At 43.3% G+C, this 27314-nt stretch overlaps 1 protein-coding gene across 1 annotated transcript; it reads left to right on the top strand.

The window, feature by feature from the left end:
- Nucleotides 1-628: 628 nt before the first annotated feature.
- Nucleotides 629-26763, top strand: LOC115203651 (cryptochrome-2). The gene is made up of 12 exons (XM_029768550.1): nucleotides 629-935; nucleotides 7533-7641; nucleotides 9846-9988; nucleotides 17765-17949; nucleotides 18079-18167; nucleotides 18673-18813; nucleotides 19620-19931; nucleotides 20837-20988; nucleotides 21756-21958; nucleotides 22134-22214; nucleotides 24320-24492; nucleotides 25064-26763. Exons 1-11 carry the CDS (start codon nucleotides 778-780, stop codon nucleotides 24487-24489), a joined length of 1743 nt encoding a protein of 580 aa, XP_029624410.1. The 5' UTR covers nucleotides 629-777; the 3' UTR covers nucleotides 24490-24492; nucleotides 25064-26763.
- Nucleotides 26764-27314: the final 551 nt, after the last annotated feature.

Here is a 27314-nt window from a genome sequence, read left to right as displayed (position 1 = left end):
TAGAGAACGTGTGAGAGTAGTTTTGAAAACATACCACGGAAAAGTGATGGGGCTGAGACAATGATGTATATAAACCCTGGGAAACAGTTGTTGGCCATTGAGAGGCTTTAAAGCCACCTGTCGGCCATATTGGCACTCCCCAGTAGAGCAGTCCTCCATGGGAATTAATGGAAAGTTACAGTATTTCACTTAAATGTTTCAAGGACAAAATTACATGTATTTAAGTATTTTGTTGTAGTAGTGGGGACAGTAACATTAGTCATCTCTAAAAATGATACTTAAGGGAATTTGTTAAAATACATATTTTGTATTTATTTATTATTTGTATAAATATTCATATAAATTTAAGTTCACATAATATATCTAAAAAGTATGCATTAAGCTGTCTTTAATAGAATAAACGTGGCACAAACGAATGTACACATTAATAAAGGCATTTTTTAGTGATTGTGCCAAGATGGAGGCGCGATGGCTTCAACACAGCGTCCCCGAAATATATTCTAGTGCATATATAAATCATTGTGTGGAGACGTAAGTCTATGGGTGGTGACTACACGTGTTGAACAGCCAATGAACGGAGAGAAAAACCTCTTGCTAATTGTAATACTACTGCACATGCCGTTTTGCAGCCAATGGAAGACGAGAGGGAAGGGGCAGACAATGTCCACTGTTGTTGAATGTGCCACAACTCAGTTGATACGTAATGTGGTGGATGCAAATAGTTTCGCCATAATTAAATTTAACGTCGTTACTTTTTGAAGGGACTTGATTTCAATCATGTCTGTGAATTCTGTCCATTGGTTTCGTAAAGGTTTGAGACTGCATGATAATCCAGCGTTGCAAGACGCATTGGACGGTGCTGAGACAGTGCGTTGTGTTTATATTTTGGACCCTTGGTTTGCTGGTTCTGCTAATGTTGGACTCAATCGATGGCGGTAAGTGACCATATAGCTAGGACTTCTATATTCTGTATAAGAAGGAAAGAAATTCCACAAATGAGTTTTTAACAAGGCACACCTGTTAATTCAAATGCATTCCATGTGACAACCTCATGGAGACATCGAAACTATGAAATAACACATATGGAATCATGTAGTAACCAAAAATGTGTTAAACTAATCAAAATATATTTCAGATTCTTCTAAGTAGCCACCCTTTGCCTTGATGACAGCTTTCCGCACTCTTGGCATTCTCTCAACCAGCTTCACCTGGAATGCTTTTCCAACAGTTTTGAAGGACAGAAAGAATAGTGTTGTATCTGCAAAAATTCACCTCACCTCTGTCACAGACTGGTCTTCCCTGGCTGCCTAACTCTGCTGAAACCCCTGTCATCATCTGATCCTCCTAAAATGAAGCATGACAAAGAATTACCTTTGTGTACATTTCTACATTATATTATCCAAGAATAGAATCAATGGTTCAATAATTGAAACGACTGCTACTCCCAGATCCCAGATCCCAGAGTGTAGCTTTAAGCTTAACCTGCTGTCCTGTAGCTACTGTAGGTCTACCCATCAATTCAAGATGGAACTTTGTATCATTCACTGAATATACTGCAAAATTCACTGAGCTCCATAGACTGGTCTTCCCTGGCAGTTTGACCCTGCTGGGACCCCTGTCATCATCTGATCCTGCTAAGACATGATGGGCACTAGAAGGCTGCATTCCTGCGGGATGTCTGCGGTCCCGACAGAGATCATTTCTGCACGGTCAACATTTTTCATGCTGCAGGCGGGAGCGGGCGGTCAGATAGACGACTTTGGGATGAAAATATTTTTGTTGTCCCACAGATTATTTTGAAACGATCATCTTTCTGCTTTGTATGCGTTAGCCTACCTATTGTATTAAAATCACATAGTCTTCGCATTATTCACTCAGAATTCGCTGCTTCAACTTCAGTAGCCTACCTCTCCTAGTTGGGCATAAGAGTTCAAGTGTGCCTAGTATGTGTGGTCTCATTGAAATAGAATAGGCTGCCTACATGGGTGGAGAATCAAGTGGCAGTTGAATATTAAATTAACTTAAATATGATTAGACTAGTTTACTACAGTGTCGTCTATAAATAAATATTGATAATGAAAAGAAGTGGAGGGTTCTCAACCAACGTGAGTCGAAGTGCGATCTAACAATGTAATGTGATTGAAAAGGAAAGACACAATGCACACACAGGTTAGGTTACTATGGTGACCACAGGTTACTATGGTGACCACATGTTAGGTTACTAAGGTGAGTGAGTGTTGCGCCTTTACATTTTCAATAAGTATGGATTACCCATTTATTTGCCTGCAAATCGTCCTCCTAAAAGGTAGGCTATATCCTATAGGACTATGCAATACGTAGCAAGTGTCGCTGTCATCATTCTTGCTGCCTCCAGTTCAGTAGCCATACCTGCAAGATCAGGTGCGCATGTGGTCTCAATTGAATAGAGTAGGCTATAGCCTATGTATACATGGGCGGAGAAGCACGGGACAGTTATCTTTACAAGGAAATGTACTTCCTAAATATTGATAACCCATATTTCTCCGTCTTCCCACTGCTAAAAGGTAGGCTATAAAAATAGCTCAACAGAAAGTGCAAGTATCTGCGTCTCTGCTCGCTTCAATATACATCTAGTATATTGGCTGTAATAGCCCAGTAATACAATGTAAGGGCCATGTGAGAATCTCTGGTAATTTAACCTATTTCTTAAGTTATTTTGGCGCATTTTGATATGACCTATATAGGGTGCAAAATTGCTGGGACCATGGCTGTCAAGTGAGCTGCGTCACATCCGCCTAAAATAGCATTAGGGGACAGCGGTTTGGTTTGGGACCGGTTCTATCGGTAGCGGGTGGGATTCTTCATTTCGCTCAGACCTCTACTGTGCACCATGACAGTGAAGCCTGTAACGTTATAACTGTTTATTACTGTGTCAGTGTGAAAAGTAGGGAATTAGCTAGGGAAACTGACATACTGACTAATACAACTCACATTGCACTGAAAAAACGTCAGAATATCAATCTTCAATCGTATGGCCGTTGGTTTCATCGTTTGATTCTGCTCTAGTTTGATTGTGGCAAAAATAATAGATAATATAAGCCAACTTTTGGCCAGCTCTCTCTAGCGGTACATCAACCTGGTGAAAGCTTGCCAAGTTAATTTACTTCTGAAACGTGACAAAACAAAGGCTACAAAACATGTCCATACAAACTACTGCTGTCAGATAGCGATATGAGGTGGCTATTATTACTATCTGACAGATAACTAGAGGCTAGAGCTGACCTGGCTGTGGTAGTTCCTCTCTAGTTTATTCATTCACTTCATTCCAGATGGGATGAAACATTAGCTACCGTTACATGTCAGTTACAATACTAGCTCAGCACAAAGTTGTGCCCGTGGGAAATATCCATTCTCTCCAAGCCAGTAATGGTTAATGATTTGAGCACTGTAGTTGATTAGACTAAATTATATTGTGAGATGACCTACTTGTTCATAAGAATGAAGACATTACTAGAACGGGAGAACTAGAATGACTGTGAACTATCAAGCCTGTATGATTATCAGTTATCATTAAAGCAAGTTAAACGAGAACCAGTTCTACTTTTCATTTTTCACACCAAATACAAACATAGGAACAAGAATTTACAGACGCACACAAACAATGACTACATCTCTGCTCACACCCCCGTCCCTATGGCCTTAAATTGTACACGTTTGTTTTTCTCAGTCGCCCATGCTATTTTAATAATAAATCATTACATTTTTCCATTCTGTTAATGGTGGTGGATTCATAGATTTTTTTCAAGACGAGTGAAACAAGAGAATCATCCAGCCAGTTGGGTATCTCACTACACCCCCATATGCCATGTCTTGAAATATGCAGACAGGTGGATAAAACATCACTTTACATTGTAATAATTCTGACAGCCAACTTTGTAGCTCGGCCCATAATTCTTGGAATATAGCATTCCCAGAACACATGGATTATTGAATCACTGTTAGTTTTACACTTAAGGCAAGACCCTGCCGTTGTGCTGTAGAATTTGTGAATTTTGTCTCTTGTATAATACATTCTATACATTAGTTTATACTGGATAAAGCTACATTTTTGTTACATTTTGTTTAATTAGTTATGCTTCATCTTTCCCTCCATCTTGTGCCAGCATCAGTTGTTTTTAAATCTTGGTTCCAATAGTTTATCTTTTTTTCTAAGAGATAGTCAGTTGGATATGCTCTCTGTAAGGTTTTGTACACTGCTCAAAAAAATAAAGGGAACACTAAAATAACACACCCTAGATCTGAATGAATGAAATAATCTTATTAAATACTTTTTTCTTTACATAGTTGAATGTGCTGACAACAAAATCACACAAAAATAATCAATGGAAATCCAATTTATCAACCCATGGAGGTCTGGATTTGGAGTCACACTCAAAATTAAAGTGGAAAACCACACTACAGGCTGATCCAACTTTGATGTAATGTCCTTAAAACAAGTCAAAATGAGGCTCAGTAGTGTGTGTGGCCTCCACGTGCCTGTATGACCTCCCTACAACGCCTGGGCATGCTCCTGATGAGGTGGCGGAAGGTCTCCTGAGGGATCTCCTCCCAGACCTGGACTAAAGCATCCGCCAACTCCTGGACAGTCTGTGGTGCAATGTGGCGTTGGTGGATGGAGCGAGACATGATGTCCCAGATGTGCTCAATTGGATTCAGGTCTGGGGAACGGGCGGGCCAGTCCATAGCATCAATGCCTTCCTCTTGCAGGAACTGCTGACACACTCCAGCCACATGAGGTCTAGCATTGTCTTGCATTAGGAGGAACCCAGGGCCAACCGCACCAGCATATGGTCTCACAAGGGGTCTGACGATCTCATCTTGGTACCTAATGGCAGTCAGGCTACCTCTGGCGAGCACATGGAGGGCTGTGCAACCCCCCCCCCCCCCCAAAGAAATGCCACCCCACACCATGACTGACCCACCGCCAAACCGGTCATGCTGGAGGATGTTGCAGGCAGCAGAACGTTCTCCACGGTGTCTCCAGACTCTGTCACGTCTGTCACATGTGCTCAGTGTGAACCTGCTTTCATCTGTGAAGAGCACAGGGCGCCAGTGGCAAATTTGCCAATCTTGGTGTTCTCTGGCAAATGCCAAACGTCCTGCACGGTGTTGGGCTGTAAGCACAACCCCCACCTGTGGACGCCGGGCCCTCATACCACCCTCATCGAGTCTGTTTCTGACCGTTTGAGCAGACACATGCACATTTGTGGCCTGCTGGAGGTCATTTTGTAGGGCTCTGGCAGTGCTCCTCCTGCTCCTCCTTGCACAAAGGTGGAGGTAGCGGTCCTGCTGCTGGGTTGTTGCCCTCCTACGGCCTCCTCCACATCTCCTGATGTACTGGCCTGTCTCCTGGTAGCGCCTCCATGCTCTGGACACTACGCTGACAGACACAACAAACCTTCTTGCCACAGCTCGCATTGATGTGCCATCCTGGATGAGCTGCACTACCTGAGCCACTTGTGTGGGTTGTAGACTCCGTCTCATGCTACCACTAGAGTGAAAGCACCGCCAGCATTCAGAAGTGACCAAAACATCAGCCAGGAAGCATAGGAACTGAGAAGTGGTCTGTGGTCACCACCTGCAGAACCACTCCTTTATTGGGGGTGTCTTGCTAATTGCCTATCATTTCCACCTATTGTCTATTCCATTTGCACAACAGCATGTGAAATGTATTGTCAATCAGTGTTGCTTCCTAAGTGGACAGTTTGATTTCACAGAAGTGTGATTGACTTGGAGTTACATTGTGTTGTTTAAGTGTTCCCTTTATTTTTTTGAGCAGTGTATATTTTACCTATAATATGAACATCCTTTTCTGACTCAAATAAGATTTCTGATCGAATCAACATTTCGTGATATGTAAGTTGCATGTATTTGAAACTATCTGCATTGGTCAGTCCAAAATTACTTTTTCATTCTGTCATGGAAATACATGTATTTATACGAGTCATTTATGTTTTCTATGCCTTTAGTTTTCCATGTGGACCAATTTATCAGTGAATTCTGAAAAGCTATCCAAGGATTGTTCCATAAGGTTGTTTTAGTGATAGTGGTTCATGTAGAATCCGTTTCATTCTCTTCTACATTGTTCTAGTGTTCTTAACTATGAAGTTGATAGTGTTCCTAGCTTTATCCTCTGAAAATAGACCGGTAAAATAATTCTGGGGATGAGCATGTGCATCTTCAATACGTACCAATTGTTTCTCTTTAGTACATTTAACTATAAGTAACTGTAAGTAAAAGCCTTGAGCAGTGAAAACCACCCTCAGACTTAGGAAGATGTAAAACTTTCCTTTTTATTCTAGACTTTTTATTTGTCCATATAAAGTCTTATGATCGAGTATACTTTTTAAAAAGAATGTCATCAGTGGGGTAATTGGTATTACTGAAAATAAATATTAAAGCTTTGGGAGCCATGCAATTCTAAACAGGTTTATTCTGCCTGTAAGATTTATGGGAATATTATTCAATTTAATTTGATCTGCTTTCATATTGTTGAACAATGGAATATAGTTATCTTTAGATATTTGTTGTCACTTATAGAGCATCCTAAGTACTTCATATTTGTTGTGGTCCACTTAAAGAGTTGCTGTAGATCACAAGTTTTCTTTTTTTCCTATTGTCATTTTTGTGCAATGCAAATTTTCTTTTTTACTATTCTTAAAATATTTTTTGCAAATGGTACATTGACTTTTCAATATTGGTCGGGTATATCAGGAGATCATTTAGAAATAAGCTTAGTTTATATTAATGTTTACCAATACTGATTGATACCGGTTACGTTTGGGTCATGTCTAATTCTTTCTGCAAGTGTCATTTTGTGTAAATAGAGAGGATAATTTGTCCCAGAAATGTTGAGGTGAATTCTATGGGAAAACCATCCATTCCTGGTGCTTTTCTCCTTGTGAATGTTTAATTGCTGATAACTGTTGATAATTGCTTCAGAGTTGTTGAGTCTAAGAAGACTATTGGATCTGTCCAACTGTTGTGTTTAATTCTGATTTATATAAATGTTTATAGAAGCTTTAAAAAAAATCGCATTAAATCATGTTGTTTCTAATTACCGCTTTTGTATATTTGTCTTTAAAATTGTAACTGGTTTTAGCAAGTATTCGTTTTGTGAGAGCAGTGAGATATTTACCAGGTTTATTTGCTATTAAGTAGTATCCTTCTAAAAACACCGGATTTGCCCCTGGTGGGATATACAATTAAATATGTGTATTTTTCACCATGTAAGGTACAATTCAACATTAGAAAACGGCCTTCTTGGTCCATGTGCTTCTTTTCATTTAGCAACGCAACAAGCACCAAAGCATAGGCACTTGTTTGTAGGCAAGAACAGAGTTAGCCCATGTCATGTTAGTTCATTCTTCTACATATTGCTTAACATTCTAACTGTACAGAAGAACATAACAGGAGGAGGAAACAAACTCTCATACTGATAAGAACTACACTTCTGTTAAGTTCACATCTGTCACCTTATCCTCCTCATGCAGATTTCTACTGGAAGCCTTGGAGGACCTCGACACATGCCTGCGGAAACTAAATTCGAGGCTATTCGTAGTACGAGGCCAGCCCACAGATGTCTTTCCAAGACTTTTCAAGGTGAGGAAATGTCAAATGAATGACCAAATCAGCTAGGATGACAAATTTGGTATGCGTAGATAGGCTGAAAAGCACTCAGACAGACACATACACAGATCTCCACATCGCCCTTTGTCTCATTCGCAGCGCTGCACTTGCTCGCTGAGCTATAGCCTATCTAACTGCTTTGGTAAAGAGTTCACACACCACTTCAATATGTCAGATTGCTTATGATACCCAGATGCAATGGTATTAAACTCTAAATAAAGGGCACAGGCTGCCTGCTGTAAGTCATGTACACTTTCTTGCCCTCACTGTGCACCTAGGCAATGCCGTTAGTGTTGATATGATACACAACCATGTCAGTCCAAATGAGTTGAATTACAAGGCAGTTGTGTTTGTGCGTGCCTTCTGTGAACCGCTACCTGGTAACATTCAGACAGACACCAGTGTTGCAGTAGTCAGGATCGGGGTTCTGACTCAATAGTTAATGGATATATGTTGGTGATGCTCCCCCTAGTCTAGGTGGGGGTTTTTCAGCATTTTATTCAGACGCATATTTGCATAAAATATTTTGGTACGGTCATTGACTTGTTTTTGAAAGGGCATGAATTATGCAAGAGCAGTAACTGGGTGCCTCGGTCATGTACAGAGCGCACAAACAAACACACTCACACACGCTACACTTCATTACAGTTGTGTGCGGGTACATCAAAGCTGGGACCGAGAGATTGTTTAACAGCTTCTATCTCCAGGCCATCAGACTGTTAAAACAGTCACCACTAGCCTTAGTTACTGTTCTAGCCGGTTACCATGCGGGTACTTTGCATTGGTGGCAAATCTGATGGCCAAATGGTAAAGAACGTCTAGACGCTCGAGAGCACCCTTACCTGCCGATCTATAAATGATGTCTCCGTAATCTAGCATGGGTAGGATGGTCATCTGAATCAGGGTTAGTTTGGCAGCTGGGGTGAAAGAGGAGCGAATTCGATAGAGGAAACCAAGTATAGATTTAACTTTAGACTGCAGCATTGATATGTGCTGAGAGAAGGACAGTGCACCGTCAAGCCATACTCCAAAAGTACTTGTATGAGGTGACTACCTGAAGCTCTAAACCCTCAGAGGTAGTAATAACACCTGTGGGAAGAGGGGCATTCTTCTAACCAAACCACATGACCTTTGTTTTGGAGGTGTTCAGAACAAGGTTAAGGGTAGAGAAAGCTTGTTGGACACTAAGAAAGCTTTGTTCTAGAGCATTTAGTACAACATCCGGGGAGGGGCCAGCTGAGTATAAGACTGTATCATCTGCATATAAATAGATGAGAGAGCTTCCTACTGCCTGAGCTAAGTTGTTGATGTAAATTGAGAAGAGCATGGGGCCTTGGATTGAGCCTTGGGGTACTCCCTTGGTGACAGGCAGTGGCTGAGACAGCAGATTTTCTGACTTTATACACTGCACTCTTTGAGAGAGGTAGTTAGCAAACCAGGCCAAAGACCCATCAGAGACACCAATACTCATTAGCCGGCCCACAAGAATGGAATGGTCTACCGTATCAAAAGCTTTGGCCAAGTCAATAATATTGCTTAGAATCAAGGGCAATGGTGACATCATTGAGGACCTTTAAGTTTTGGGGTCAAGTTTATGGAGCTCCTTTAGCACCTCAGACTATGTGACTGCCTGCAGGGATAATGTTTGTAGCGGGGCAGGGAAAAAGAGGGAGAAGTATCGGGGATAGTCACTTAGAAGGGGTGGGAGATTAGGAAATGTTGGACGGGCAAGGAGGCATGGCTGAGTCAAATAGGAATCCTGACTTAATGAAGTGGTGATTAAAGAGCTCAGCCATGTGCTTCTTGTCAGTAACAACCACATCATCAACATTAAGGGACATGGGCAGCTGTGAGGAGGAGGGTTTATTCTCCAGGTCATTAACCGTTTTCCAGAACGTCTTGGGGTTAGACCCACAGAGAGAGAACTGCTTCTTAAAGTAACTAACTTTGGCCTTCCGGATAGCCTGAATGCACTTATTTCTAATTTGCCTGAACGATAGCCAGTCAGCTTGAGTATGCGTGTGCCGAGCCTTTTGCCAAATGCAATTCTTGAGGTGGAGTAACTCTGCCAGATCACAGTCGAACCAGGGGCTGAAGCTGTTTTTAACTCTCGTTTTCTTTATGGGTGAGGTCATTACAGAAAACACCTGATCTAAGACCGCTCTCTACTCCTCCAGGAGTGGAATGTCACCCGGCTGACCTTCGAGTACGATTCAGAGCCCTATGGGACGGAGCGCGACGCCACCATCCTGAAGATGGCGCAGGACTTTGGCGTGGAGACCCGCGTCAGAAATTCCCACACACTCTACAAACTGGCCAGGTCAGAGTTAATTTTATCTCCTCATGCCACCACTTAGTACCTCACCACCAGCTTAGTGGCAGAGCTCTGGGTTGAAATTCCCCATTAGGATCAGCTTACCATCCCCACAACTTAACTGTAACCATTTGGAGGGGAATGCTAGACTGACCTCAGATCAGTGTTTAGGAGCAACTTAATCCACCTGTGCTGTCTGAGGGGCTGCTCTCATCTGATATTAGTTGACTGTTTGTCTGTAGTGGTGTTTGCCTCCAATGAGGTCTGCCATGTTGTTGTTGATGTTTATAAACACAGATCAATATTAATTATTGGTCTGGCACTTTGAAATGCAGGACAGAGTTAGCGAATATCGCTTCAGCATTTATCCAAGCCAAAACAGAGACCTACAGGGATAGAAATGGCCTTAATACGTCTGATTCACTCTGTTCACTTCTTTGGGATGGAGTTTGTAAAAGTAACAGTTGGCCTAATTGAGTGACTTTGACAGTTTTGCACAGCTGTGCTCTTTACTGCATCATTTCCTTGGCGCTCTATCTGCTGGTATCGCGTTTCCTTCTACTGAGAAAAGATGGATGCAATACAAGCTGACAAGGTCTGAATTGCAGGCAAGTCTTTTGTATTGACATTTCTGTTGCTTTGGTCTCCAGTGGATTGTGACTCAAAAAAACAGTGTGTGTCTGGATGGTTGAGTGGAGTGGCATGTTTCTCTCAGAGAAACGGACTTACTCTCATGTGGCAGTATGCATCTCTGAGAGAAACATGCCACTCCACTCAACCATCCAGACACACACTGTTTTTTTGAGTCACAATCCACTGGAGACCAAAGCAACAGAAATGTCAATACAAAAGACTTGCCTGCAATTCAGACCTTGTCAGCTTGTATTGCATCCATCTTTTCTCAGTAGAAGGAAACGCGATACCAACAGATAGAGCGCCAAGGAAATTATGCGATATGACATGGGCATTTACATAAGTATTTATACCCCTGAGTCAATACATGTTAGAATCACCTTTGGAATTGATTACAGCTGTGAGTCTTTCTGGGTAAGTGTATAAGAGCTTTGCACACCTGTATTGGTGGGTCTGGTGATGAGAGGAGATTCAGGCTGATAGTGGGTCTGGTGATGAGGGGAGATTCAGGCTGATAGTGGGTCTGGTGATGAGGGGAGATTCAGGCTGATAGTGGGTCTGGTGATGAGGGGAGATTCAGGCTGATAGTGGGTCTGGTGGAGAGAAGGAAGAGAGAGGAGGAAGAGTACCATGGGGAAGAAATCGATAGTTACAGTGCATTCAGACCCCTTGACTTGTTCCACATTTTGTTACGTTACAGCCTTATTCTAAAATGGATTAAATATTTTTTTTCTTCTCATCAATCTACAGACAATACCCCATAATGACAAAGCAAAAACAGGTTTTAGAAACGGAAATATCACATTTACATAAGTATTCAGACCCTTTACTCAGTACTTTGTTGAAGCACCTTTGGCAGCGATTACAGCCTCGAGTCTTCTTGGTTATGACACTACAAGCTAGGCAGACCTGTATTCGCGGAGTTTCTCCCATTCTTTTCTGCAGATCCTCTCAATCTCTGTCAGGTTGGATGGGGAGCGTTGCTGCACAGCTATTTTCAGGTCTCAAGATAGGCTTCAAGTCCAGGCTCTGGCTTGGCCACTCAAGGACATTCAGAGACTTGTCCCAAAGCCACTCCTGGATTGTCTTGGCTGTGTGCTTAGGGTTGTTGTCCTGTTGGAAGGTGAACCTTCGCCCCAGTCTGAGGTTCTGAGTGGTCTGGAGCAGGTTTTTGTTAAGGATCTCTCTGTACTTTGCTCTGTTCATCTTTGCCTGGATCCTGACTAGTCTCCCCACAGCATGATGCTGCCACCACCATGCTTCACTGTAGGGATGGTGCCAGGTTTCCTCCAGACGTTAAGATTGGCATTCAGGCCAAATATTTCAATCTTGGTTTCATCAGACCAGAGAATCTTGTTTCTCATGGTCTGAGAGTCTTCAGGTGCCTTTTGGCAAACTCCAAGCGGCCCGTCGTGTGCCTTTGATTGGTGGAGTACTGCATAGATGGTTGTCCTTCTGGAAGGTTTCCTATCTCCACAGAGGAACTCTAGAGCTCTGTCAGAGTGACCATCGGGTTCTTGGTCACCTCCCTGACCAAGGCCCTTCTCCTCCGAAGGGCCGGGCGGCCAGCTCTAGGAAGAGTCTTGGTGGTTCCAAACTTCTTCCATTTAAGAATGATGGAGGCTACTGTGTTCTTGGGGACCTTCAATGCTGCAGGCATGTTTTGGTAGCCTTTCTCAGATCTGTGCCTTGGCACAATCATGTCTTGGAGCTCTACGGATAATTCCTTCGACTTCATGGTATGGTTTTTGCTCTGACATGCACTGTCAACTGTATGACCTTGTATAGACAGGTGTGTGCCTTTCCAAATCATGTCCAATCAATTGAATTTACCACAGGTGAACTCCAATCAAGTTGTAGAAACATCTCAGAAGATTATCAATGGAAACAGAATGCACCTGGCTCAATTTCGACTCTCATTGCAAAGGGTCTGAATACTTATTTAAATAAGGTATTTCTGTATTTACATTTTTATAAATTTGCAAAATATCTAGTAATTTGTTTTCACTTTCATTATGGGGTGTTGTATGTAGAGGATTTGTTTTAATTTAATACATTTTAATGTAACTAGCTATAATGTAACTAGTGCTAGCTAATGCTACCTACAGTACTAGTCAAAAGTTTGGACACACCTACTCATTCCAGGGTTTTTCTTTATTTAAAAAAAAAAAGCTATTTTATACATTGTAGAATAATAGTGAAGAAATCAAAACAATGAAATAACACATGGAGCCATGTGGTAACCATTTTTTTTTTTTACAAATCAAAATATATTTTAGATTTCAGATTCTTCAAAGTAGCCACCCTTGCATGGCTGAGAGAAAGCCAAGTGTGCAAAGCTGTCATCAAGGCAAAGGGTGGCTACTTTGAAGAATCTGAAATACAAAATATATTTGGATTTGTTTTTTAAAACAATGGTTACTACATGATTCCATATGTGTTATTTCATAGTTTTGATGTCTTCACTATTATTCTACAATGTAGAAAATAATAATAAGAAAAACCCTGGAATGAGTAGGTGTGTCCAAACTTTTGACTGGAGCTGAATATATTCAAAATATGTTTTATTCGCTACTGTAGGTAGCATTAGCTAGCGCTAGTCAGCTGTACCTGTGCCAAAACTCTGGTATTTTTAATCCTACCGCTTGTTTTCCATCTTAATTGGTGAGCCAATTTTGTTTTATCATGCTCTCTCTAGTCTCTCTGCAGCAGACATATAGTGAGCAATATGTTTGAACATTAAATCGCAGTATTCGAATCGCAATACATATAGAATCGTGAGAATAGCAATACATATAGAATCGTGAGAATAGCAATACATATAGAATCGTGAGAATAGCAGTACATATAGAATCGTGAGAATAGCAATACATATAGAATCGTGAGAATAGCAATACATATAGAATCGTGAGAATAGCAATACATATAGAATCGTGAGAATAGCAGTACATATAGAATCGTGAGAATAGCAATACATATAGAATCGTGAGAATAGCAATACATATAGAATTGTGAGAATAGCAGTACATATAGAATCGTGAGAATAGCAGTACATATAGAATCGTGAGAATAGCAATACATATAGAATCGTGAGAATAGCAATACATATAGAATCGTGAGAATAGCAGTACATATAGAATCGTGAGAATAGCAATACATATAGAATCGTGAGAATAGCAATACATATAGAATCGTGAGAATAGCAGTACATATAGAATCGTGAGAATAGCAATACATATAGAATCGTGAGAATAGCAATACATATAGAATCGTGAGAATAGCAGTACATATAGAATCGTGAGAATAGCAATACATATCATAACGGCACTTAAATATCGTGATAGAATCGTAATAATATCGTGAGATCCATGGCAATTCCCAGTCCTAATGGGAAAGGTTAGATGAGAGAAAATGTAGGGAGAGGGGAAGTTTTACTTGTTGAAGTGAAGGGAGACCCTGACCACTGCAACAACAACAACAAAGTCAACCCTCACATGACGTCTTTTGTCTTCCCCTGTTGATCCAGAACAAGCGCACACACAGTCAATTACACAGTCTCATACCCAGCCTGATAATCTCCCCTTACTGGTTGTGAGAGATGATGACACTGTCACACTACACAACATGTGCTGAGGGGAGCTCTGCAGCAGTCAGCCATGGTGGACAGCATGTGCCTGCCTAGCCCCAGACAAGGCGGCTCTGTCCTGTTAGAGCGGTGCACAGTGTTCCTGCTCTATCTATCTATAGCCCAATATCATTCAGTCAGTTTTTCTTACTGCAAAAGGACTTGTGAAAAAGATTGGTTTGGTCTGAGGAATTCTCTGCTCTGTATATCTGATGAATTCCATTGCTCTCTCTTTCTCATTCTCTGCATTTGAGTCTTTCTCTCTCTCTCTTCAGATCGAGCATAAACTGGCTCTTAAGAACTCCAAAGCTTGTCATTTCTAACGGTTATAGACTGTGTTGAATATAAAGGAGAAGGGAGGGGTAGAGCCAGCCTGCATTACTGATGCTGTTGTATAAGACCTGAGGCAGTAAAGGTTGACCCTCCCTCCTCCATTATATTAAACACAGTCTATAACCGTTATAAAGGACAAGGTTTGGAGTTCTTAAGAGCCAATTTATGCTCGATCTGAAAATGTGGTCGGAGGCGCCGTATGGCTCGTGTGACGCAATTGTGGAGCCTCCGGAGGCATGCAGAGGCCAAATCAAGTTCCATACCACATACCATGTGCCTCCCAAATGTTGTAACAATGTAGAGGGCTCCTGTATAGCTCCGCGTTGACATGATTGGTTGACGGTAGGTGAGGGTGGCAGGTCCTGTATAAACACAAACTCACTTCCTTGACAACTTCCTTCACAGCAGCTCTGTGCTGCTCAGCGATGTGAAAGAAGTATGAATGCCTTGACTTCTGCAGAGGCCGTGTCACAGTAAATACTGCACGGCCATTGAAGACATCTGATTGACCATGCAAAGGCTCTCATAAATACACACTGCTCAAACTGTCGTTTTTCAAACGTTTTTTTCCTGTTCACGTCCCAGAACATCACTCATTCATCACGTACCTTGCAGAAAGCCTACAAGCCATCCGAGTCCCCCAAAACACCTACAATAGATTACCAGGATTACATTTCCTTGGTAAGCTTTTTAGATGTCCCAGGCACAGCTATTAGTAATCTGAATGTCCTGAATTATGTTGACTTGTAAAAGCTAGTCTGCTGCTGCAGCCGTGCCACTGGGCACCGTGCCGCTGGCCACTGTGACCTTCAGTGATGCAGACTTGGGTATTAACTGTGATTACACGCTGGCACAGCACATGCTGCATCTGTTGTACTGAGGTAAACAACACATTGGTTCAATACGTTTCCCTCTCCTGTGTGTGTGTGTGTGTGTGTGTGTGTGTGTGTGTGTGTGTGTGTGTGTGTGTGTGTGTGTGTGCGCGCTTGATTCCATCCCCCAAACTTCATGTCCTCAGAACAGGACTGTCTATTTACAAAAGGTTCCCTCTGTGTTTCATTATAACCCTTGGCTGCCATTGTGGCTCTGTGAAGGAATGAAGACGTGGCAAGGGGCTGAGATGCCAGATGCCAGGAAATACTCTTAAAATGACTGTTAATCTACAGTACCAGTCAAAAGTTTGGGTACACCTACTCATTCCAGGGTTTTTCTTTATTTTGACTATTTTCTACATTGTAGAATAATTGTGTAGACATCCAAACTATGAAATAACACATGGAATCATGTAGTAACCAAAAAAGTGTTAAACAAATCAAAATATATTTTTTATTTGAGATTCTTCCAAGTAACCACCCTTTGCCTTGATGACAGCTTTGCACACTCTTGGAATTCTCTCAACCAGCTTCATGAGGTAGTCACCTGGAATGCATTTCAATTAACAGGTGTGCCTTGTTAAAAGTTAATTTGTGGAATTTCTTTATTCCTTTAATGCGTTTGAACCAATCAGTTGTGTTGTGACAAGGTAGGGGTGGTATACAGAAGATAGCCCTATTTGGTAAATGACCAATTCCATATTATGGCAAGAACAGCTGAAATAAGCAAAGAGAAACAACAGTCCATTACTTTAAGACATGAAGGTCAGTCAATCCGGAAAATTAAGAACTTTGAAAGTTTCTTCAATTGCAGTCGCAAAAACCATCAAGCGCTATGATGAAACTGGCTCTCATGAGGACCGCCACAGGAAAGGAAGACACAGAGTTACCTTTGCTGCAGAGGATAAGTTCATTGGAGTTACCAGCATCAGAAATTACAGCCAAATAAATGCTTCACAGAGTTCAAGTAACAGACACATCTCAACATCAACTGTTCAGACGATACTGTGTGAATCAGGCATGCATGGTCGAATTGCTGCAAAGAAACCACTTCTAAAGAACACCAATAATAAGAAGAGACTTGCTTGGGCCAAGAAACACGAGCAATGGACATTAGACCGGTGGAAATCTGTCCTTTGGTCTGATGAGTCCAAATTTGAGATTTTTGGTTCCGTTCGCCGTGTTTTTGTGAGACACAAAGTAGGTGAACGGATGATCTCCGCATGTGTGCTTCCCACCATGAAGCATGGAGGAAGAGGTGTGATAGTGTGGGGGTGCTTTGCTGGTGACACTGTTGGTGATTTATTTAGAATTCAAGGCACACTTAACCAGCATGGCTACCACAACATTCTGCAGCGGTACGCCATCCCATCTGGTTTGCGTGAAGTGGGACTGTCATTTGTTTTTCAACAGGACAATGACCCAACACGCCTCCAGGCTGTGTAATGGCTATTTTACCAAGAAGGAGAGTGATGGAGTGCTGAATCAGATGACCTGGCCTCCACAATCACCCGACCTCAACCTAATTGAGATGGTTTGGGATGAGTTGGACTGCAGAGTGAAGGAAAAGCAGCCAACAAGTGCTCAACATATGTGGGAACTCCTTCAAGACTGTTGGAAAAGCATTCTAGGTGAAGCTAGTTGAGAGAATGCCAAGAGTGTGTAAAGCTGTCATCAAGGCAAAGGGTGGCTACTTTTGAAGAATCTTAAATCTAAAATATATTTTGATTTGTTAGTTTGATGTATTCACTATTATTCTACAATTTAGAAAATAGTACAAATAAAGAAAAACCCTTGAATAAGTAGGTGTCCAAACTTTTGACTGGTACTTTACATTTTGGGGAAGACTGGAACAGACTCTGGTCTATCCCCCTCCTTACAGAAACAGACTCTGGTCTGTCCCCCTCCTTACGGGAACAGACTCTGGTCTGTCCCCCTCCTTACGGGAACAGACTCTGGTCTGTCCCCCTCCTTACGGGAACAGACTCTGGTCTGTCCCCCTCCTTACGGGAACAGACTCTGGTCTGTCCCCCTCCTTATGAATCCAGGATGTGGCCTTTTATTTAAAAGTCTTAGAGGCAAAAACGGATGGGAAAAAAATCTAATTCAGACGAAGGCTTTTCTTTTGAAAAAGTTATCATCAGCTCAGAGCAATGAAGCAGTACCTCCCATTAATATTCATTACAGCACACTGTAGCAAAACTTCTGCAACGGAAAGTTCGGGTAGTTCCTCCCTGTTTCAGCCCATTTTCTTCCATTTGGTACAGTAACTAATGAATACGACCTGGTTAGTGAACACCTGTGGTTTCTCTGTTCTAGGATCATTGAGATGAACAATGACATGCCCCCACTGACCTTCAAGCGCTTCCAGGCCATCGTCCAGCGGCTGGAGCTGCCCAACAAGCCCCTCCCCACTGTCACCCAGCAACAGATGGACTGCTGCCAGACAGGCGTCGAGGCCAATCACGATGAGCGTTACGGAGTGCCCTCCCTCGATGAACTAGGTGAGGGACGTGAGAGTGTGTGTGTGTGTGTGTGTGTTGGTATCTCTCATCATCGTCTGCTAGTGATGATAAATTGGTTTGATTTTGAATGAAGGGAATTCATTTGACCATTTTTTTTTTATCGGGCAGGTTTTAAGACTCACAGTTTGGGTCCTGCTGTGTGGAGGGGCGGGGAGACTGAGGCCCTGGAGAGACTGAACAATCATATGGACAAAAAGGTGAGTCACCTGATCTGGGTGTATCCAGGCCTGACATAGTGACCAGCCGGCCAAGGCTCCCTGGCCACCTCGATCACAAACACTGAAGAGAAAGTTAGTGTGGATGCTTCTTCAAGTACTTTGCCTAATGATCAACCTACAGTATGTTTTCGTAGACACACATAGAGTGATAGCTCATTTTCCATCATGGCTAGTCACATGTGGACCTAGCTGACTCTGATCAACACGGTGATGGATACACCACCACCTCACTTGGCAAAAACCCTGTTAGAATTCTAGAAGAGCCTGTGGAATAAGTTCTCTCTGCCCTACTCAAGTTCATCCTCAAGTTCATCTTTATTGTGGGTGACCTTTGAACCCTACCATACAGAACATCATACGTAAAACAAAAACCATCAGTGCTGTTCTAACTATTCATACATCTATCCAGACCGCTGTAGCTAAATTCAATATCCACCTATTGCTGATGACTACATTACCCATGATTCTTTGCTCGGGTCCCTAGGGCTGGATGGCGAACTTGGAGCGCCCAAGAATCAGTGTGTCTTCCCTGATGGCCAGTCCCACAGGCCTGAGTCCCTACCTACGTTTTGGCTGCCTCTCCTGCAGAACCCTCTACTACAGACTCAGAGAGCTCTACATGATGGTGAGGTACTGTCTTCTGCTGTTCCTAGAGCGCTGCTGTTGCTAGAGCGCTGCTGTTGCTAGAGCGCTGCTGTTGCTAGAGCGCTGCTGTTCCTAGAGCGCTGCTGTTCCTAGAGCGCTGCTGTTCCTAGAGCGCTGCTGCTCCTAGAGCTCTGCTGCTCCTAGAGCTCTGCTGATCCTAGAGCTCTGATGCTCTGCTCTTGTGTGTGAAGTCACTTTCATCTCCTTGTTGTTTGATTCATATCTAATGTTTTGTCTTCTGTAAATCTCTCCTCCAATGCCCTCCACATATCCTGTTCACCATCCTGCCATCACCATCTTTCAATTCCCTTTCTCTGCCTCACCTTTCATATATCCCCTTAACCCCATTTCCACCACCACCACTCCTATCTACCCCTCCACCACACCACACCCTACCCCCATCCACTCATCCCATTCTCTTCCACCCCTCCTCCACCACACCCTACCCCCATCCACTCAACTCATCCCATTCTCTTCCACCCCTCCACCACCACACCCTACCCCCATCAACTCCACTCATCCCATTCTCTTCCACCCCTCCACCACCACACCCTACCCCCATCAACTCCACTCATCCCATTCTCTTCCACCACTCCTCTACCACACCCTACCCCCATCCACTCAACTCATCCCATTCTCTTCCACCCCTCCTCCACCACACTGTACCCCCATCCACTCAACGCATCCCATTCTCTTCCACCCCTCTACCACCACACTGTACCCCCATCCACTCAACTCATCCCATTCTCTTCCACCCCTCCACCACCACACCCTACCCCCATCCAGGCACGTAAGCACTGCACGCCGCCGCTCTCTCTCTTCGCCCAGCTGCTGTGGCGGGAGTTCTTCTATACGGCTGCTACCAACAATCCCAAGTTCGACCGCATGGAGGGAAACCCTGTCTGTCTGCAGATCCCCTGGGACAACAACCCTGAGGCGCTGGCCAAGTGGGCCGAGGGGCAGACGGGCTTCCCCTGGATCGACGCCATCATGACCCAGCTGAGGCAGGAGGGCTGGATCCACCACCTGGCCAGACACGCTGTAGCCTGCTTCCTCACCAGGGGGGACCTGTGGATGAGCTGGGAGAGTGGTATGAAGGTACGATGGACTCTCCATCTCTGTAATCTACTGCCTGATGTAGTGCTGCCTGATGTAATTCTGCCTTTTGGCCCGATGGAAATATAACTTGACTGGACGACACCATTTAAATCACTATTCTGTCATGTGTTTACCCAATAGGAGTAAAGCAGGAAGTTATGGTTCTATTTCTATGTGTGGTGGACCAACCTTCTCCTGGAGAGGTGTGCTTTTTGCTCTTGGTCCAATCTAACACCTGATTCTACTAATCAGCTGCTCATGGTGACCTTGATGATGATTAGCTGTGTGTTAGAGCAGGGCTGCAGCAAAGACCTGCACACCCAAAGACTCCCAGAGGAGGGTTAGTTTTCACCATCTAACCAGACTCTCAGATGAGGGTCTATCTCTATCTGCTCATTACTGGGGTATCTTCAGTAGGAACCAAACGGAACCAAACGGGGAGGGACCTACCTGAATTTGTCCAATACAAACTAGTTCTCATTTTCTATTATTTTTTTTACAAAAAAAGAGGCGCGGTGACCCCTTTGTTATTGTTTCAATTAAGGACTCTAACTTTAATAATGTTGTATCTTTATTTGTTACGTGTGTGTGTGTGTGTGTGTGTGTGTGTGTGTGTGTGTGTGTGTGTGTGTGTGTGTGTGTGTGTGTGTGTGTGTGCTTTTTGTGTTTGACCACTGGTTTAGGCCTAGTTGACTGGATCATGTCTAGATGGGATACAGATTTTGACAAATTGACATCAAAAGTTGAAATGTTTTGCATTTTAGCTAACCTTTACCCTTTTCCTAACCTTAACCTAATTCTCCTTACCTGCTAGGAAGAGTCAATTTTGACAAAAGCTGTATCCCTTCTGGACAACCAGGTGACTGGTTTAATAGCGTTATAATTCTATATGTGATGTATTGCAGGTGTTTGAGGAGCTGCTCCTGGATGCAGACTGGAGTGTGAACGCAGGCAGCTGGATGTGGCTCTCCTGCAGCTCCTTCTTCCAGCAGTTTTTCCACTGCTACTGTCCTGTAGGCTTCGGCCAGAGGACTGACCCCAGCGGAGACTACATTAGGTACACACAGAGCGCACACACAGGCTGTCCAATCCCCACAGGCCCCTCTACAGTAGTGTACTTGACAGATTCATATCACAATGGAGACCAATCTCTCGTTGAACACCAGAACAGAGCTACCAGGACGTCAGTCAGATTCACCTGGTTGGGAAACTTTTTGACGGCTAGATGTTTTTCCATCGGTCGACTGACCCTACTCTGTAGTTCACAACAGGCGGTGATATGAATTGCTCTGTGTTGCATTGCTCTCCCATTGAGCTAGTTTATGGTTGTGTAACGTCATGTAATTACATGGCTGGTAGCGTAACAGTCAGACTTAGGCCTCATGCAACATCCAACATCTGTGTGTGTGTGTGTGTGTGTGTGTGTGTGTGTGTGTGTGTGTGTGTGTGTGTGTGTGTGTGTGTGTGTACGTGTCAGGACCCAGTGACGCTTCTCTGATTCAGCCATGTTTTATATTATTACCAAGGATCTATTCTAGAAGTAACTCTGTCAGTAACATTATTTTATGTTATTACCAAGGATCTATTCTAGAAGTAACTCTGTCAGTAACAGTATTTTATGTTATTACCAAGGATCTATTCTAGAAGTAACATTGTTTATATTATTACCAAGGATCTATTCTAGAAGTAACTATGTCAGAAACATTATTTCCCATCATCCCCTCTTGTGGCTGTGTTAACAGGGTCAAAGCTGCACCAATGATGATGATTGGTGTTTTGTGGGTGGAACTAGAATTGCCCATGTTGTGTATGATGTAATTTCAGGAGGTATATACCCAAGCTGAAGGACTACCCTAACCAGTACATCCACGAGCCGTGGACGGCCCCAGACTCGGTGCAGAAGGCCACTAACTGTGTGGTGGGGGTGGACTACCCCAGACCCATGCTCAACCACGCACAGAGGAGCTGCCTCAACATAGAGAGGATGAAACAGGTCTACAACACGCTGTCCAACTACAAGGGCCTCAGTGAGTTCACACACACACTCAGTCACAGGTAGGGGTGAGGGTTGTAAGGTAGCCAACGTGCCAGGAACACTGTAGGCCAGGTTTTAGGAGGGACTGAACATTACCCCTTTCTTGTATATTTGTGCAGCTTCTATTTGTTGAGTTGATTATGTTAATGTACCCTTCTCTCTCTCAGGTTTACTTGGCTCCGTCTCAACAATCCAGGAGGAAGTGGAGTCGGCAGTAATGACTGACAGCTCACAGACTCACGTCAGCGGTAAGTCACCTGATCATGTTTAGTCTCGCCGTCCTGTGATGTCATCATGTGACATCGTCGTGTCGCTACAAACACTGTTCGACTACTTCCTGTCTGACTACATGCCCAGGCATTGCATTGCATCAACCAATGGTTGTGTGCAACGTCATCGACTGTGTAGTCGGGGCACCAGATTGTTATATCATATGATGTGGTTAGCTGATATGTTAAATACATATCCAGTCTGCATTGTAGTCAGACTGGAACCTGACCAGTGACTAAGATGTCTGATTTGATTATTAATGTCTGGGCTTGAACTGCTGTTTCCCCGATGCTCAAACATTACACGCAATGTAGAAGACCTGGATAACCGTTATTAGAATTCTTAAACAATTTGATGTAATTATTTATATAATGATCTCTTCGAAAATGTGAGCTTTGAAAGTGGGTTGTGATTGTGAAGTGAGTGTAAAAGCTTTGGGATGTATGTGATGCCACCTGCTGGCTGTTCTGTGTAACATCTCTGCTTTGCTTATACGGGGTAGGCAAACTTTTTGTTGCGTCAAGGACCACATCGGGATTTATAAATCCACCGGAGGGCCGCACAGATTTGTTTGTCCAAATCAATTTGCGAGAAAGGGAAGTTATTTGAAAATATCAAGACCCATTGCAAAATCAAGGCCCATTGCAATATCAAGGCCCATTGCAATATCAAGGCCCATTGCAATATCAAGGCCCATTATAATATCAAGGCCCATTATAATATCAAGGCCCATTATAATATCAAGGCCCATTATAATTTCTCTATACTTTATATCGCATTTTAAACGTTCAAGAGTGGCCTCGAATAAAACAATTTTTACCCCTTTTTCTCCCCAATTTCGTGATATCCAATTGGTAGTTAGTCTTGTCCCATCTCTACAAATCTCGTACAGACTCAGGAGAGGCGAAGGTCGAGAGCCATGCATCCTCCGAAACAAGACCCTGCCAAGCCACACTGCTTGTTGACACACTGCCAGCCGCACCAATGTGTCAGAGGAAATGCCATCCAACTAGCGACCGTGTCAGCGCGCATACGCCCAGCCCACCACAGGAGTCGCTAGAGCACGATGGGACAACGACATCCCGGCTGGCCAAACCCTCCCCTAACGCGGACGACGCTGGGCCAATTGTGCCTCATGGCTTTCCCGGTCGCTGTCGGCTTTGTAGTTACGCCGGTAGCACTGTGATGCAGTGCCTTAGACCGCTGCGCTAATCAGGGCCCCAATGATTATTCCGTTTTTTTATTCAAACCTCCCACGGTCCGGTTTGAATTTTCCCAGCCCACTAAACTGTAACTAACCTGCAGTCATTTCATATCTGAACCCAGCCAACTAAACTGTAACTAACCTTCAGTCATTTCATATCTGAACCCAGCCCACTAAACTGTAACTAACCTGCAGTCATTTCATATCTGAACCCAGCCAGCTAAACTGTAACTAACCTGCAGTCATTTCATATCTGAACCCAGCCCGCTAAACTGTAACTAACCTGCAGTCATTTCATATCTGAACCCAGCCCGCTAAACTGTAACTAACCTGCAGTCATTTCATATCTGAACCCAGCCAGCTAAACTGTAACTAACCTGCAGTCATTTCATATCTGAACCCAGCCAGCTAAACTGTAACTAACCTGCAGTCATTTCATATCTGAACCCAGCCCGCTAAACTGTAACTAACCTGCAGTCATTTCATATCTGAACCCAGCCAGCTAAACTATAACTAACCTGCAGTCATTTCATATCTGAACCCAGCCAACTAAACTGTAACTAACCTGCAGTCATTTCATATCTGAACCCAGCCCACTAAACTGTAACTGACCTGCAGTCATTTCATATCTGAACCCAGCCAACTAAACTGTAACTAACCTGCAGTCATTTCATATCTGAACCCAGCCCACTAAACTGTAACTGACCTGCAGTAATTTCATATCTGAACCCAGCCCACTAAACTGTAACTGACCTGGCTGAGTGTGTGTTGCATGCTGCATCCTAGCCAGCTAACCCAGCGGAGAGCCTTGGGGGTAAAGTGTGTTGCATGGTGCATCTCAACCTGCAGGATCTCTAACTGGGGCCCTTTTGGTTCCAGACTGGTCCTCTAACTCCGGACAGCAAGACCGGACACCAGCGGGACCCTCGCCCCCGAGGAAGAGGGGCCACAGCCCCAACCTGCTGGAGTTAACAGAGTGGGGCACCCAGGCCAAGGTCCATTGCTGCAGCTCAGCCCTTGTGGGGAGCTCTGACAGCTCCCAACAATAACAGGTAAACACCACTTTTATTCCCAGGGGTCTCTTGACAAAATAGTGGAACTAACTGTGGTATTGTGCCTCCCATGAATCAAAAAAATAAGTAAGTCTCCATACAAATCCACATCCATTTTTAGATGTCCTCTACTAGCAGACGGTAAGGATGTTACAGCAGTAGGCTTTCTCCTAAACCATTGGGCTTTGGGGAGGTGTTGGATCAGGCAGAACCTCCAGCTGTTGTCCCATGCCTTGAAATGAGAACATTAACAGGTCGTGGTCACAAAGCAAGACTCTGTGATCTACAAGAACCCACACATTAGATTTAAACCAGACCTGACAGAATGCCCATTAGAACTTAATGTTAAGATTCCAAAGGGGGGTCAGTTGATCTAGTGCTAAGGTGATTGCAGGTTGGTAGAAACCAGAGATTTACCAGATACTCTGTTGAAAAGTGATTCAATTTAGAAAATGGGAGGCATTGATGTTTGACAGAAGAGGATAAGACTGGAGTGTTGACCGTGAATTGCATCAGGAAACCTGTTTTGTATTCACCTACGCATTTGTGTGTTCTGTCTTTTTTTCCCCAGACTGTTGATGCACCTGGACTCAACGCTGATTGGAGGGAGAGCCCTCCACACACTGCCCTGCGTCATTCCCTGTTTCACCTCGTCCACGGGTCCATCGACTGTCAGTAGCCGCCATCAAAACCTGCAGAAACAACCCAGGCAGCGAAACAAACCTCAGTTGGTAGTTAGATCTGCAGTAATGGTAGAACGATGCCCACCACCAATACCATATGAACCTGTCACCAAGGCTTCAGTGCTATATAGGCTGTTGATCCAGCTGTTTCTCTCAGTAGAACGATGCCCACCACCAATACCATATCAACCTGTCACCAAGGCTTCAGTGCTATATAGGCTGTTGATCCAGCTGTTTCTCTCAGTAGAACGATGCCCACCACCAATACCATATCAACCTCTCACCAAGGCTTCAGTGCTATATAGGCTGTTGATCAAGCTGTTTCTCTCAGTACATGCTGACATTTTCCTGCTGTGTTTTATTTAGACAATCAGTAGCCGTTTTTATATTGATAAGAGTGTGATCAGTTCAGTCTCCAGTGTGTGTGTGTGTGTGTGGTTATATTCTGTAGTGGTATGGTTTGGGGCTAGGGGAAGCCTCACCCTGCAGCTGTGTATCTTTGACACAGCTTATGAAGGGAATCCTAATGGGTAATATGTGACACCCCTGTCGCGTGCCTCAGTTTGCACTTAGAGTATTTGACTCACTTCCTCGTTTGTCAAAATAACGTCTCACAAAGTTATATTTTGGCGGTGAACTGTCACTTTAAGTCTGCATAAAGCACTTTATTACATGTTCCATCACCACTACTTGTTGAAAACAGACTTGTTGGTGTGAGTATCTGTGGCAGGGTGTGAGTGTCTGTGGCAGGGTGTGAGTATCTGTGGCAGCATGTGAGTATCTGTGGCAGCGTGTGTATCTGTGGCAGGGTGTGAGTATCTGTGGCAGCATGTGAGTATCTGTGGCAGCGTGTGTATCTGTGGCAGGGTGTGAGTATCTGTGGCAGGGTGTGAGTATCTGTGGCAGCATGTGAGTATCTGTGGCAGCGTGTGTATCTGTGGCAGCATGTGAGTATCTGTGGCAGGGTGTGAGTATCTGTGGCAGCGTGTGAGTATCTGGCAGGGTGTGTTGATCCCAGTCCCATATAGAGGTAATCTGCTATTGTGCCTGCAGTATAGGGTCAAATGTAAACCATATTAATCTGTGTTTTACTAACTACACAGTTCAATTGATCTACAAGTTCTATCAATAAGTTCTGATGTGAAATGATTTGTTGATTGATCTGTCAAATAGCACAAGGGATTGTGCCGAGTATAGCAATTAATTGTTGAATCATATCAATGGATCATCACAGAGACATGTATAGAGATGATTATATATATTTTCTATAATAAACTGTATCTTTAGATATGTCTCTGGTTCCATCATTGCTTCAATGCTAAAGAGTTACTGTGCTTGCATGACTCGTGAGTCAAAACTAATCTCATGAGTCTGTTTCAGCAGTCTGTGCTGGACCCGTCAATGTGTTGTCGTCCGATGTAACCCCAAGTCACTCTGTCATGTATTTACCTTTCTTCTTCTACCCCTCATGGCTACTCATTTTATCTTTCTTTTGTAAAATGGATGTATTCTAAATCAATTTGTGCTTTGACTTAATTTGTAGAAGTGTAAATATTTGTTCCTAATTAAATGCTGTTTCTATACGTAACCATCAGGTGTCTGGCTCTTTGTTCAGGTGTGTGTAATTCAGAAAGGCAATGTTAAGATATTACCATATTGCTTAAAGGAATGATCCACTCAAAATAAAATCTACATGATTTTTCCATTTACCTTGGCTGTAGTCGATTCCCGAAGACTGCTTTTGGATAAGGCATTATTTGATAATCTTTGTATTCCTCAGATGTACACAAGATGTACATGAAGGGTTACTGGCTAGGGTTTGTAAATTATAGTACATAAAGTATAGGGGGATTTTCTTTGGTTTCTTTTCAACCTTCTCTAGAAGTAGGAGGCAAATGTCCATTAAACCTAATGGTTCTGGTCCCTATGGTCAGTTAAAATCTTAACTCTGAGTCCCATCTGGATGCAATGCCTGGAAAAAGTGAGATTTTTTTAACATGGAAACTGTATTCAAGCCAGGTATTGAAAAACAAACAGTGATTTGCAATGAGCTTTGCAGTGTCTGTCCGCCCCATTGCCTGGGGCCCTTTTGTAGAGAATACACTGTCATCATTTATAGAAGCCTTGCCCAGATTCGCT

Source organism: Salmo trutta, chromosome 12 (assembly GCF_901001165.1).
Source record: "Salmo trutta chromosome 12, fSalTru1.1, whole genome shotgun sequence".
NCBI classification, from domain to species: Eukaryota; Metazoa; Chordata; class Actinopteri; order Salmoniformes; family Salmonidae; genus Salmo; species Salmo trutta.
The sequence above is the reverse complement of the archived record's forward strand: the minus strand, read 5'-3'. Positions and strand labels throughout refer to the sequence as shown.

What these genes read in the sequence shown, in the direction of transcription:
- LOC115203651 (XM_029768550.1), top strand. Translation starts at nt 778, where the DNA reads ATGTCTGTGAATTCTGTCCATTGGTTTCGTAAAGGTTTGAGACTGCAT. An exon ending in ACAATCATATGGACAAAAAG is followed by an intron (nt 18,168 to 18,672) that starts GTGAGTCACCTG and finishes TCGGGTCCCTAG; the next exon opens with GGCTGGATGGCGAACTTGGA. An exon ending in GCTGGGAGAGTGGTATGAAG is followed by an intron (nt 19,932 to 20,836) that starts GTACGATGGACT and finishes GATGTATTGCAG; the next exon opens with GTGTTTGAGGAGCTGCTCCT.